The 14,624-nt window shown below is 45.3% G+C and overlaps 2 protein-coding genes across 3 annotated transcripts; one reads left to right on the top strand and one right to left on the bottom strand.

Annotated features, from left to right (window-relative positions):
• Positions 1-2,064: 2,064 nt before the first annotated feature.
• LOC136544222 (alpha carbonic anhydrase 8-like) lies at positions 2,065-2,568 on the bottom strand. Its single transcript, XM_066536451.1, has one exon. The coding sequence runs from the start codon at positions 2,566-2,568 to the stop codon at positions 2,065-2,067; it is 504 nt and encodes a 167-aa protein (XP_066392548.1).
• A 361-nt stretch (positions 2,569-2,929) lies between these two features.
• LOC136546494 (bZIP transcription factor TGA10-like) lies at positions 2,930-14,149 on the top strand. 2 transcript variants are annotated; one of them, XM_066538465.1, is made up of 11 exons: positions 2,930-3,666; positions 4,891-5,015; positions 6,646-6,698; positions 6,852-7,082; positions 7,245-7,289; positions 7,455-7,514; positions 7,707-7,784; positions 7,935-8,025; positions 8,133-8,404; positions 12,535-12,774; positions 13,616-14,149. In XM_066538465.1, the coding sequence occupies exons 1-11, from the start codon at positions 3,536-3,538 to the stop codon at positions 13,787-13,789; spliced, it is 1,500 nt and encodes a 499-aa protein (XP_066394562.1). In that variant the 5' UTR covers positions 2,930-3,535; the 3' UTR covers positions 13,790-14,149. The 2 variants fall into 2 exon arrangements, with proteins under 2 accessions (XP_066394562.1, XP_066394563.1); XM_066538466.1 differs by lacking the exons at positions 2,930-3,666; positions 4,891-5,015 and adding an exon at positions 5,225-6,510.
• Positions 14,150-14,624: the final 475 nt, after the last annotated feature.

The following is a 14,624-nucleotide window of genomic DNA, read 5'->3' as shown; positions in this document are numbered from 1 at the left end:
GCTATAAGAAGTGTGCCCTGGTATTTGCCAATCAAGAACATACCATCAATAAAGAAGATGGGACGACAGTGCCTAAAGGCCTCAACACACTGAGGGAAGCACCAGAAGGCATGGAAGAATATCTGCCTCCCATACTTCCATGCATTAGGTTTTGGGATGTACTCATAATGCATGCCTGGATTCACCACTTTGATTGCATTGAAAAGAACTAGCAGCTGCTCATACCCATCCTCCCAGTCCCCATATATCATCTTCCACGCTCGCTGCTTAGCCCTCCATGCTTTACCATAAGTTATCACATATCCTCCATACAATGCCTCAACGGTCCTAATAATTGTCCTCACCTTTATGTTGGGTTCTCCCTGCAAAATTCCCATCAACCGCTTGACAATGAGGGTAGATGTCAACTGTCGATGTCTCAGTGTCAGCTCATGGTCAGCATAATTGTGTGGCCCGATAACTTTTGTGATCTTCCATTTTCCGGTTACCTGTTGCTTTCTTGCACAAACCCTCCATGGGCAGCGTTCCTTGTCACACACAACTGTGTAACGGCGCTCCACATATGAATGCAATACCCTGTAAGGCCTCTTTTGTATCACTGCAAAAGCCTGCAACCACCTCTTCAAAGCAGGGAGGTCATTGAACACCCTCCCATTCTCAATTACCATGTTAGGACCGGCCTCAGGAGCTTCTAGGAACTCATCATCACGTCCTTCTACAAACGCCTGATCAAAATGAGCAAGATCACTGAACCCGTGAACTCAAGGATCACGGCGGCCGGGAAAGATACGCCTCATCATCTCAACATCATTCTTCGTCAGCTCTCCAACAGGGCGATCATCATCAGAATCAAGAGCCCTAGCCATCTCATATGGCTCCGAATCATGCATAATTTCAATACTATTGGAGCCACGGAATCCATCTCCAAAGTGCACTTACGCAGCAACAGGAGGCACATCCATATTCTCAAGAATGTCTCCTGCAACATCAATTGAGAAATAAGGAAAGAATGAAAGAAATAGATGTAGGGAACGGGGCAAGCTCTCAAAAATCATGCGGTTAAGACACTTACTCAGATGATTCTATATCAAAGGGATCTCATAAGGAGGATCTGCCATGGAAACATGAGTCTGACAACCATCTCCAGCTACCGCATTGGGGGCAGATTGAGCATCGAGAACCGTAGGTGCAATCTCCACATGCAGATAAGGTTCTGGAACGGGAGGGTCGATGTGTGCCTGATGATCCATTGCTGGGGTAAACCCATGAGGGATGGGATCGACTAACACCCGACGCACAACCACGTCCAAACATTGCAGCCGACTCTTCATAGCCGATCTCACATAGTTCTCCCACTGATCCGCACAACCAATTCAGATCATTTGCCTGAATATATTGGGAGGAGAACCTAGGTGCAGTACACCATCAACTGCAATGCCATCATCTCCAAGGCAATGCAGCTCCTTCCAAGCCCTTGCAACCATCTCACTAAATGAAGGCCTATCATTGAGTAGCACAGGCATGCTTTGCATGTCAACAAACTCAATATATCCATAGCGATCTCTTTCAACGGTGCCTCCATGATATATGGTAACTAGGTTGTCCATCTAGTTTAAACACGTAACGAAACACATATCATTTAGTCCAAATTAGACGATAGATAGTACCTAACAAGTACTTTCTAACTACAAACTAAGTAAATAAGATAATAACTACACATATATATACAGTGTATTCACTAAATAGCTAGATCATATGTAGTTAACTAAATATGTAACTACATATCTAAGTAGCTATCTAACTATATCTATGTACCTATGTATCTATGTTTCTATCTATCGACATATATATCTCACTAGATCACTAACTAAATCAACTACATGAGTCATCACATTAACTAGTAAATAACAAATGACAACTAAGTAGGTACATTGCATATTCATAATTTTTACCTTTCCAACGACTGATCCGCGGACGTTGACGGAGTCACAGCGGACAAAGGGCGTGGGTCAGGCCGACGATCCGGGCCGACGGTGGCACGGCCGGCCGCTGCAGGTGGCGGGGTCAGGGTGGCGTGGCTGACGATAGTGGTGGTGCACGGCGGGCGTAGGATGCCCGGGGCTCCGCGCGACGAGTCTGGCTCGACGGGCGCGGGAGGCACGGCGGTCGCGGCCGAGGACGGTGGTGGAGGGCGGCAAGGCGGGGCGAGGCCGGCGGTGGAGGGCGGCAAGGCGGGACGAGGCCGGTGGTGGTGGAGGGCGGCAAGGCGGGGCGAGGCCGACGATGGAGGACGACAAGGCGGGGCGCGGGCAGTCCGCTGGGGCGCGGCGCGGGGTGGCCGCGGGGCTCGGGGCGCGCGAGCGGGCGTGGAGCGGTGCGGGCGGGGTAGGCGCGGAGCGGTGCGGGCGGGGCGGGGCACGGAGCGGCGCGGGCGTGGCGTGGCGCGGGCGCGGGCGCGGCGCGGGCGAGGCCGGCCGATGGAGGAAGGGCGCAGGCAGCGGCAGCGCAGAGCTCGGCTATCCTAGGGCGAGAGAGGGAGAGGAAGAGAGGAAGAGAGACGTGGGCCATAGGTATTAAAGGCTCGGCGCCAGAGTGACTGGCGCCGAGCTCACTGCCATGTCATCTACCGTGCCTAGGAGCTCGGCGCCAGAGACGCTGGCGCCGAGACGTGTTAGTTCGGCGCCAGCACCAATGGCGCCGAGCTAAGGGTCTATTTCTGAATTCTTTCCGCCAAGGGTCTATTTGTGAGAAACTTTAAAAAAAGAGCCAAAATGTAAAAAATACGGCGCTGTATATGCTCGGATGGTGGGAAACGAAATAAAGGGAAATAGGCGGGGTCTCGGTGCAAAAGGGACAGAGGAAATTAAAGGCAGCAACGTCTTCTCCACCTGCTCTCTCTCTCTCTCTCTAAAGCGAAGAACGGCGAGGAAGCCAGGAGAAAAACCGGGGCTGTTTGCATCGCCTCATTAGATGCAGCGAGCATGGCGCCAAACTGAAAGTCTGTTTCGCCATTAATGGCCCAGCACCTCCCTCCCTGGAACCCATAGATACAGATGCACAAGAGAACCCACAGATATCATCAGAAAGGGCTTGGATATCATTAGATTGATAGAAAGAGATAGACTGATACTACTACTACAGGAGAGATAAAGGAGGAGAGAGAGAGAAAGAGAGAGAAGAGAGAGAGATCAAAGGAAAGGGAAGGAAGAGCACTAGAACACAACAACAACTAGTTAGTGGTTTGTTAGTATTAGATAGCTAGGGTCCAAGGGTCACCACAAATGACTAGCGTCCTAGAAAGATTGGGTGATGGGGTGCTTCGCTAGTGTGGAGGGATAGAGGTGTTGCTTGGCCGCTAGCCCGGCCTCCTCCCCCGGGCGGTCCCTAGAGTCAAACCGTATTTCTAGGTCTCTGCAGCCGGCCCGCCCCCGGGGATATATACACGTCGTACACCGCCTGTGTGTATGCTGTGTCGGCGTGCGCCTGCGGCCGCAGCTAGCAGCCTGTGCTTGCAGAGCGATCCGTCGACCGGTCCATGGTGAGCGGCGGCAGCATCAAGGAGCAGCAGCACGAGATGAACATCTCCTTCGGGATGATGAACCACCACCACCAGCCTCCGTCCTCGTCTTCCTCCTCCTCCATGCATGCGGCCGCTGCGAGCTTCATGTAAAGTTTTTTCTTAACTCCACTGTACCTTTTTCTGCTTTCTTTGATTCGGCTAGTCTGTTTGTGCTGTTTCTTCAGCGTGGTGTTGTTGAATTCTTGATCGATCGGTTTGTTTGGACGGCTGGGTTGGGTTTGATGATCTGGTTGGTCATGGATTCTTTGATCGTCTTTCTTTCACTGGCTTCGGTTCCATGCGCTCCTGGTTCTGAGCTTCTCTTTCCTTCTGCTTTCTGCTTGGCAAATCCACTAGCAGCAGCCTCTATCTAGATAGGAAGGTAGGGTGCCGACCTGACGATATGGCACCGAATTTTGCATGCTGATGATTTTGCCTATATATGCAATCTGATGGAAAATTGATTTATTGCGCCTTTCCTCTTTCCAGTTGCACTGAATTTTTCATTTACTTGTTGCCTTTGCACTGATCCTGTTCGGTTTTCCCCTTTTTTTCTTTTTATGAAAATTTTTGTCTGGTTCTTGATTCTGCAACAAAACCATATATCTGCTGACTTGCTATACCTTAAAAATACGTTTGAGTGTGATTGTTAGACTATTTCTGACTTTGATATGACATACCGGATTTGATTCTTCGATGTCTTGTTCTTCCTTCCTACTTCCAAGAGGACAAAAGTGTGTTAGATGGTTACCAAACCAACTGTCGATTTGAAAAATCTGGTGGTGCTTTCATTTAATTTGTTTTTGGAGCCAGATAGTTCAGTTGCAGTGAATTGATTAACAAATCACTTACTAGTCTTTCTTTTAGATCTCGGATCCAAGCTGGGCAGTAATTGTTTTGAGGACAAGGACAAAAACAATATTGATTTATATTAATTAGTACATGCAGCTGATATATTGTTACCTCTATCTTTTGCATTTCTTTCAATGAGGCATTGAGGCTATAGGTTGCTTGCACACATGAAATTTCGAGACTACATGTGTAGGTAGCCATATTTTTCTGGGCTACCAGATAAATGCTACAGGCTAGAGAAGATTCCATTTTATTCTCCTGTTCCCATCCTGCATGCAGAGGGTTGGACCGTACCAGAGATAAATAGCCATCATACACAGTCACACATACATAGGCTAAGCTTAGAGCAGCATGATTTCATGATGATGTATGTTAGCGCCGGCCGGCCTTTTAGAGTTTCAGTCCCGTGCAAAAGCGTCTATATCAGTGTCACATCAGTGTCGTTACATATACATGTATTTCTGTTTCATCACAAGCAGGAGCGGCAAGGAAGCGTCAGGGGCGTATGACCATCTGGGGGAGCTGGACCAGGCGTTGTTCATGTACCTGGATCACGGCAGCAGCCATGGCCATGGCGGCACGCAGCTGGAAGAGCAAAGGCGTAGTAAGTGTGTACGCATGCATGCACTTCGTCGTTCTCTGACGACCGACCGACCGAAATTCAACTGCAGTTGCCGTGTTTTTGCATGCCTAGCTGTTTTTGTTTTTGCAGCAAGTCAAATGCAACTGACCAGCAGTAGTAACGTACTCGTAGACTAGTGCAGTAGCAGTTAATTAGTACAACTAGCATTTTTTGGCTGCATTTACATTTAATTTAGTAGTGGTAATACTAATGGCATACTAGCTAGGCCCTGAAACATATGTGTTTCGTAGTGGATGGGAATGGGATAGCAATAGCTGCAGGGATTCCTCCGATCCGATATCGATCGTCCTCTCGATCGATGCAGTCAGATAGACGCAGTAGAGTGCAGAAACGCGCATCCTTTCCCGGGGCTAGGCATGTGAGATCAAGAACGGCGATACGGCCGGACGGCTGGCCTGCTGCCTGCAGCAGATTCTCAGGTACTCCATTTGACCAGGATGCTGTAGTGCTGCAAATCTGCAGCTAGCTAGCGCGGTTTGGAGAGGACCGGACCAGGGCACCAGGGAATCGGCAGGTGCATGCATGCTGCAAGCTCAAAGTCCATGCACGAAGACAACACAAGCCTCTCTCTAGCATTTTGGCCTTTTGTTTCTCTTGTTGCTTGTTCTCCGTTCTCTCTCTTCCCATGCATCTCTTCTCTGCTCCGTCTCTCTCTCTCTTTCCCCCCTACCTCCGGCCGGTCGGACTGTGACATGTAACGGACTGCTCAATGATTTCCCCGCGATCGAGCTGCATGTGCCCGCGGCAGAGCAGTACACGCAGACGGGATGATCCCCGTCGGCCAGTACGCCAGTGGCTGGCTGGCTGGCTACAGGCTACTCGTCTCCTCTCTTTCTCTCTCATGCCTGCATGCCCTTCTCTCTCCTGCAGCAGTGCAAGTGCAAGCAGCCAAGCACAGCATCTGTACATGCATACATGTTTGACTCGATCCTATCCACCTATCTTTCGGTTTGAGTACAGGCACGCCTTAGCTGTGGCTGCCTGTGCGAATCCCTGCTGTCCCGTATCACCAGCTTTCTCGTGCTACTGCCCGTTGTACTGGTACTACCCTGCCCAGCCGGCCAGCCCAGCTTAGCAGTAGTACCTAGGGATGAAAACGGATCGGATACGGACGGATATCACCGATATTATATTTATTTTCATATTTCTGTACGGATTCAGATTCGAATACGGATAGTGTCAACTATATCGGTTAGAATACGATTGGATATCGACATCATAAATATGTGATTTGAGTATTCGAATACGGATACGGTATCGGATGTTGGATATCCGGACTCGGATACGGACAGATCTCAACCCCTCTAAACGGATTCAGTTTCGGTCGGAAAATATTCGTACCGTTTTCATCCCAAGTAGTACCGCCATGATTGAAGACTGCAACTCCTGCTGCGTGCTGCATGCGACACCAGAGAGCGTTTCAGCCTCTTCCTCAGAGTTCAGTAGGCATATATATGTGTGTGATGACTGATGAGTACATGGCCCTCTCCTCTCCTCTCCTCCCACTCTCTAGCTAGCTAGCAAGTAGAGCCACAGACAGATTCATCTCACCAGGCCTTCGCCTTGTTCCTTGTCTTGTTCATGGATGCAGAGACACTCAACATCTTCCCTTCCCAGCCCATGCATGTGGAGCCGTCGCCGAAGGTACAGCAAACATGTATCTCAGATTTGTTCAAGCACTCAATGTCTTCTTTTCAGATGCGCAGCACAACTGCGTTCTGCCATGGATGATTGATTGCAACTTATTTGGTTGTTTAACCTGACCGATTTTAATTTCTGATGCGATTGGTGTGGTAGGGGGAGATTAGTTTAGTCCTGTCCCCGGCGCCGGTGGGATCCAAGGAGCCTGCTAGGTCACCGGACCATCATCATCACCATCACCAGCACCAGCAGGCGGCCATGGAGGAGTTGGAGGGGAGCAGGAGGCAGCAGCAGGAGCATCACCACCTGCAGCACCAACCCTTCGCTGCCGCTGCTGAGCCGGCAGCACCCGGCGGGATGATCAAAGATGTCAAGCCACTGGCCAAGGTGAGTGGTTAACTACTACTAGTGCAGTGCTCCATTTGAATACCAGTTTGATAGTACACAAGGCTACTAAATCGATTGATTGATGCCTTTTCTTTTTGTAGCTGTTTTAGTTCCCATGGATTTATTATTTTTTTCTCGTTTTTTTTTCTTGTTGATGTATAGAAGGATCACAGGAGAGGCACATCGACCAGTGAACGCGACCCAAAAGTAATGGATTGTGATACTCTCAAGTGCCAATTATAGAATTATTTAATTATTTAATTGCTGATTCTACGTACTACACTCGGAAAGAACACACTACTAGCCATCAATGTTTGTTGTACTAACTTGGATTGGTGTTTATGCATCACGCTGTAATGAACACGTGTGCAGACACTGAGAAGGCTGGCCCAGAACAGGGAGGCTGCAAGGAAAAGCAGGCTAAGGAAGAAGGTGAGCGAGTCGACATCTGATGACCTACACCAGGATTGGAACAAAAAGGATGAGAAAAAAATTAAAATGTCAAAGGATTAACAATGTTTCTTTTCTTCAAAAAAAAGTCGACATTGCTCAAATTCTTGTCCCCATAATCCAATGTCAGCGTAGATTTATATTATTTTACTTCTCTTTGTTGCAATGCAACAGGCTTACATCCAGCAACTGGAGTCCAGCAGGATCAGGCTAGCTCAGCTCCAACAAGAACTGCACACTGCAAGAGCTCAGGTACATGATTAGTATGCAACCGATTTAATAATGACCCCAAAGGGAAAAAGGAAAGTTGAAACATAGTGCTTGTATCTTGTCTTGGCCCTTGGCTTCCTGAAGGCTGAATTTTTTTAACTGATCTCTGCATAAATATGTATTTTTCTGCAGGGAGTTTTCTTCCCCAACAGCGGCATCCTCGCTGACCAAGGTGTCGCCGGCAAAGGCGTCCCCATCGGCGGCATCGACGGCCTCAGCTCAGGTACCTAATCAAACCACCTCTCCTCGAATCCATTCGATTCATTGATAAGTTCCCAAATATTTCTTTTTCTGATTAACATCGGCCACATATATATTTATGGATTCCAGAGGCGGCGATATTCGACGTGGAGTACGGGCGGTGGCAGGAGGAGCACTACCGGCTGATGTACGAGCTGCGGGCAGCGCTGCAGCAGCACCTGCCGGAGGGGGAGCTGCAGATGTACGTGGAGAGCTGCCTGGCGCACCACGACGAGATGGTGGGCATCAAGGAGGGCGCCATCAAGGGCGACGTCTTCCACCTCATCTCCGGCGTCTGGAGGAGCCCCGCCGAGCGCTGCTTCCTGTGGCTCGGCGGATTCCGCCCCTCCGAGGTCATCAAGGTGCGTGCGTGCACACGTGTCTCTCCCTCCCTTACTAGCGCTGCATATATTCCTCATCTGGGAGGAACGAACCCGCGACTAGCTTAACCCTAACCCTAGACAGTCAATGGTTGCCGTCGTGATTGGTTTGTGTTTGAACCTCGGTGGCAATTGACAGCGACATCGCTAGACATGTGTGACAGTGTGAGGAAAAAAAAGTTGTTTCTCTAGAAACTGGTGGGTGGAAATATGCATGTAAAACCCTGAATTTTTTGCTACAGCAATTTCAGGCAATACATGACTACCTACAGGCAAGGTTTAATTTTCAATTTCGAATATAGAAATTTTTCAGCCACCCTTGAATTCACGAAATTTTGACGATTTTTTTGGAGACTTAACAGAAGATATGACATGAGACCTAACCAAAATGTAATCACTACGCATCTGAGTAGAAAAATATGTAACATAAACAACAAAAATATATGAGTCTAGAGTTATATATTCACAATAAAGCACATGTATTCGCGAGAAATTTCACCAAAATTTTCCTGTACATAGTCTAATAACCCACCTTGCTAGGTCATAACTGGGGATTGACCAAGTCACTTTAGACTAACTAGGAGGATGGACATTCCAGATGGACGGCGTTTATGATCCCTAGTAACTCAAACGAGCCCGAAATTAACTAAAATACCTAAAGTTTATCAAACGCTTGCATTGGACCCGGCCTGAAATGTGTAACGTGCGCTGTGTGCAGTAGTGGTAGAGCAGGAGAGGTAGCTAGCTATGTTAACCATAGCGAAAAAAAGTTATAAAAAATGCAGTCCTATAGTTAGAATATTATTGTGTAGAATATTACATTTTAGATTTAAAATTAAAAAAAACTTAATTTTCTTATAAGAAGTACAGCCTTAGCTCTGCAACATCACATTAGATCAGATCACTGGTCGTTCACAAGATTGTGAATCTGTTTAACTGTTATACACACATAAACATGCACGAAAATAAGAAAATGCCCCAGACATCTAGAACCTGATCCCGCGGTAGCATTGAAGCCGTGTGAGAGGAGTTGGTATATATGCCTCAGCTCCGATGTAGCAACCTGTGCAGCGGTTGAAAGTAGAAGCAAATCATGGGCGTTCCGCGTTCGTTCCCGCAGCGGCGTGGGTGACGGCAGCCGAAATTCTCCTCGAGTACGCATGGCTGCAGATAATGGCAGTGGCAGCCTTGCCTTCTCGCCGGCGGCGCTCTTGAAAGCTTCCCCAGCGAACCGGGGCGCCCGCGGGCGATCTCCGCGCGCGGCATTGAAGCCCCCGGGGCCCTCGTCAATCTCTGTCGATCGAGCGCCGTGCAGGCATGCTGCCCGACATATACGCGGCGCATGCAATGCACACATGCTGTTGTGCAACTCAGAGATGGACGATCTAGTATCGTCGTAGTAGTAGTAGTAGGTGTGAAATCCACGGTCATATTGAAGGCGGAGAGGAGAAACCGCCGTTCTGTCTTTCTCCTATTTGTGGAAATGGGGCTGATTTTAGGCTATGGTTGTTGAGAGTAGAACTGCACTCCTATACAAGGCAGCTTATGGGTCTGATTGGCTTTAATTTCAGAGAAAGCCAGAAAGGGCAGAGCTGATTTCAATTTTCGTTATTGATGACTGTTTTGAGTGATCTTTTTAATGTTGATATTTGCTTATGGACACTACGGCCCTGTTTGGTTCTCTAATCCATGGACTAAAAGTTTTAGTCTACTTTAGTTCATGAACTAAAAATAGACTAAAGTGGTGTTTGGTTCCTTGAACTAAAATGGACTAAAGTGGAGAGAGAGAGGACAATAAATGAAAGGCATGGGTGTCCCCAACGCCTTTTAGTCCATTTTAGTCTAGTTTTGTGGATTAAAGGATTAAAGGATTTTAGTCCACTTTTAGTCTAAGTGTTTGACTGTTTAGTCCAACTAAAATGTAGATTTTAGTCCAAAATGTTTTAGTCCATGGGAACCAAATACCCCCTACTTTCTTTGCTAGAAAAAACTCTTTAATTGTGACAATTGATACCTAGACACTATATATATTAAAATAATATCTAGGAGTCAATGCGAGATAAGTTAAAAATGACCCTATGCAACTGACTATTATACCATAACCCTTAATAGTTATCTAAAAAATCATAACTTTATATTAAACTTGTAGAGTTCAATAAATCTATAACTTTATAACTGACAAGTTTCTTATTTGAAATTGTTAAATTCTTCCAATTTTTTTTAAATCCTCAGATTTTGAAATTTAAAATTCAAATTTTTTGAACAACCTCGGATGTTGACAAGGTCTATACAAAAGCTGCATTTACCATTATGATCTATAATTTTGTAGTTGATAAATTCATTTTTTTTGCCCTCTAAATAATTTTGTATAGGCCACATCAACATCTGACGTCGTTCAAAAAAATTAAAATTTTAAATTGAAAAATATGAGAATTTAAAACAAGTTTTTGATGTAATAAATAATTTCAAATAAAAAACTTGTTAACTACAAAGTTCTACTCTATTTTAAATTATAAGATGTTTTGACTTTTCTCTTGAAGCATAACTTTTGCTATGTACATACGTAGATATACATTTTGTTTTGATACATAATAAAAACAAAGTATCTAAAAAAAGCTAACGTCTTATAGTTTAGAGCGAAGGGTGTACATCTCATTGGCTATGTAATTTTGATATAAAGTCTATCTTCATTTAACTTTATGTGCAAAACTTATAAAGTTTTCTGATATCTATTAAGGGTTGTGGTATAATAGTCAGGGTCATAATGGTCACTTTTAACTTCTCTCCTATTTTTTTTTTAAACCTCTCTCTGAGTACAGCTGTAGAATCTATTCATGCACAGATACACACACCCACACTACGCACGCACACCACCACACACACCACTTGTGTACTACTAGACCTACAACTACACACAGATAGCAACCGCGTCCTTCTTGAGATCACCAAGACCATCCATGGCTTCGTAGACGACGGGCACGTCGCAGTCCCATTGTGGCATACAATTGAGGAGTGTTTTCTAAGCAAAACAATATTCAGTACTGTTCAATAGCAAATACCAACATTGAAAGATGTTCTAAAATAAATTTACCCATATTAATTTGCCGTGTCATTGCATCCAACCTCCACCTCCTAATAAACTGAACACTTTCTAGACTCTTTATTATTTCTCATTAATGTTGAGTTGAACAAATTTTAAAATTTCTTTCTTCCTTCCTTTATGTTGTTTCCCCCCCACTGTAACATATTATTATATACTCTATACATTTGTCTAAAAGAACTTAATGTTCTAACTGTGATATACTCCGATCCATGTATCCTAAAATAATGGCACTTATCGCTTTTCAAGTCAGTTTTTTCTAATTTAACTGGATTTATAAAAAAAACATAATCAATTAACATTTATATCTCCCGATTTGTTTAATTATGACAAATATATTCAACTATTATTCTAATGATATTTATCATATCATAAATATTCATATTTTTAATACATATTTGGTCAAACTTTAAAATTTTTGTCTCTTTGAAAAACGAGATGTTAGCTCTGCCTATGTAGTTATTTTGGGTAGGAGGGAGTAAGTCAAACTATTGTAAAACTTTGATCAGGTAATTGAGAAGATTGTCAACATTTATGACTAATGAGCTAAACATAAGATATGGATTTAACTATACTTATTTGGTATCAGAGCTAACATATATAATACTCTTTTGTCTTATATATTATGTTATTGACCTGGGCATAAATTGGAGTACCTCACCCACCAGTCCACCACCCCATTGAAAAGAATTCAATTATGACATTGTACTAAGTCAAACTATTATAAATTTGACTAAGTTTATAAAAAATAAGTATTAATGCTTTTTTTATAAAATTGGTCGAACTTTACATGACTAAAGTTATAGAACTAGAATTGCATTTTTCTGGATGGAGGTAGTACATTTGATCGTCTCGTTATCGTTCCATCACATCTGCATAATGATGAGTGCGTACGTATAGCCCAGGTCACGTATGAACTGCTGCATATATCATGCATGTCGTTTATTAGATGCTGCTTATAATTTATATTTATAATTATAATTGAAGTAATTGCACGTATATATGATTACAGATGCTGCTGAGCCACGTGGAGCCCCTGACGGAGCAGCAGATCGTGGGCGTGTACGGGCTGCAGCAGTCGGCGCTGGAGACGGAGGAGGCGCTGAGCCAGGGCCTGGAGGCGCTCTACCAGTCGCTGTCCGACACCGTCGTCTCCGACGCGCTCAGCTGCCCCTCCAACGTCGCCAACTACATGGGCCAGATGGCCGCCGCCATGAACAAGCTCTCCACGCTCGAGGGCTTCGTCAGACAAGTAAGTACAAAGTACCGATCGATTCAGTTGTTGCTCATATAACTTGCATTGCTTGCTTCAGCATCACTACTCTCTTCCTAATTCGCTGTCGCGCTGTAATGGGTTAGTTATAGCTGCAACTAAAACAAAGATTGATCAAACATTTATATAGTAGTACTCCATAATCTATCGTTAGTTGAAGCAAGGTACATTGGATAGCTTGGATGGTTTACCTAATTATTTTGAGATCGACAGTGCAGTTCTTTAGTCAGACTAAACCAGTGGTTTAGATATATTGAGCATGCACGCCAGGTGCAGGCCGGCAGAGCAGACGCATGGATTAGCTTGTGAATATAACATTACTACTAAAAAGCACCGAACTGTCGCCATCCCAAAATTGGAGAGCCAGCACTATTGTACAATTTCCAGGGCTAACGGATCGAACACATCGTTGTGTGTCCATATAGGGAGGATACATATAAGACAGTGCCAGCAGCCCTTTGCTTGCTCATTCAGCTTTCCATGTTGGGTAGGTAACCTTGATGCCGACATTGTTTAGGCCGGCTTCACCTGCCCATGGCTGCCAGAAACAGAGTTGATCAATGGATATACATATATATATGTCCATGGGCCGGCCCTCATATATACTAGTTACGTGCGTGGACTGTGTTAGTTAATTAGGTCACTGCAAATAGTGCTGGGCTGCTGGCTGATTCGTGTGTGACGATGGCAAAACGTCAGACAGTACTGACAATAATGATATAGGAGTATATGATCTGTCCCTAATCATTTAATTTGTTCTATTTAAGTTAATTAACTATCGATCAGCTTCACTGATGAACATCATGGATGCATAACGCAGGCTGAGAACCTTCGGCAGCAGACGCTGCACCGGCTGCACCAAATCCTAACGACGTGGCAGATGGCGCGGTCGCTGCTGGCCGTGTCGGACTACTTCCACCGCCTCCGCACGCTGAGCTCGCTCTGGGTCACACGCCCCAGGGCGCCGCAGGAGCAGCAGCAGGGCCACAGCTAGTGGCGGCGTCGTCGTCGATCATCTGCGGCGGCGGCGCTGTTGACCGCGCGCCGCATGTCCATCCATATGCATATATGAGTCATGCATGGACGCATGCATGCATGGTGTGTTCGTCGTCGTTCGTCATCAGTTCACAAGGAACAGACCAGACAAGAATAGAACTTGCAGGTAGTAGCCAGCTAGGGCAGTGGGAGAGCTAGTGAGACCGAGGAATCAACCAGAGGATAATGTTAATCTTGGCGACGACTGTCGTTGGTTGCTTGTAGCTATAGCTTAGGTGTACTTGATGTTCGATCCCGATCTATATATGGGTCGGCTGCTTCACACAGTCGACGACGTGGCTGATTGAGATGATGTTCTAAATTAGCTATCTCATGATCACCGGATGCGTATATGCTTCATCGTCGTCTTCATCATTGGCGTTAGGCAACCATTTTATGCAACCGTCGTAGCTAATATAGTTTCACCGTGGGTTAGGAATTGCTATTTATCTGACAACAGTTTTTTTTTTGGAAAATCTGTTAGATTTTAACCGTCAGATGCAAGATCTGCCTAGATCATCTTCTTCTCCTAACCCTTAATTTCCTCCCATTTAGGTGAAGGAGAATAAATTTATAGCGTGAATCTATATATCGAATCGTGTGATAAGAAATTTGACATATTTCTTGGAAAAAAAATTGGTGATACACATGAATAGCAATTCCCTTACCAATCGTGCCGGTACATTTTTCATGCATATCTCCTATTCTTATGAAATATCTCTAGAGATTTTAGGAATGGAAGAACACTGGAGTGAGTTGATATGATGGTATCACTAGTAGAGAAACAATTTTTC

Source organism: Miscanthus floridulus, chromosome 3 (assembly GCF_019320115.1).
Source record: "Miscanthus floridulus cultivar M001 chromosome 3, ASM1932011v1, whole genome shotgun sequence".
NCBI classification, from domain to species: domain Eukaryota; kingdom Viridiplantae; phylum Streptophyta; class Magnoliopsida; order Poales; family Poaceae; genus Miscanthus; species Miscanthus floridulus.
Note: the sequence above shows the minus strand (reverse complement) of the source record. Positions and strands in the feature narration are given on the sequence as shown.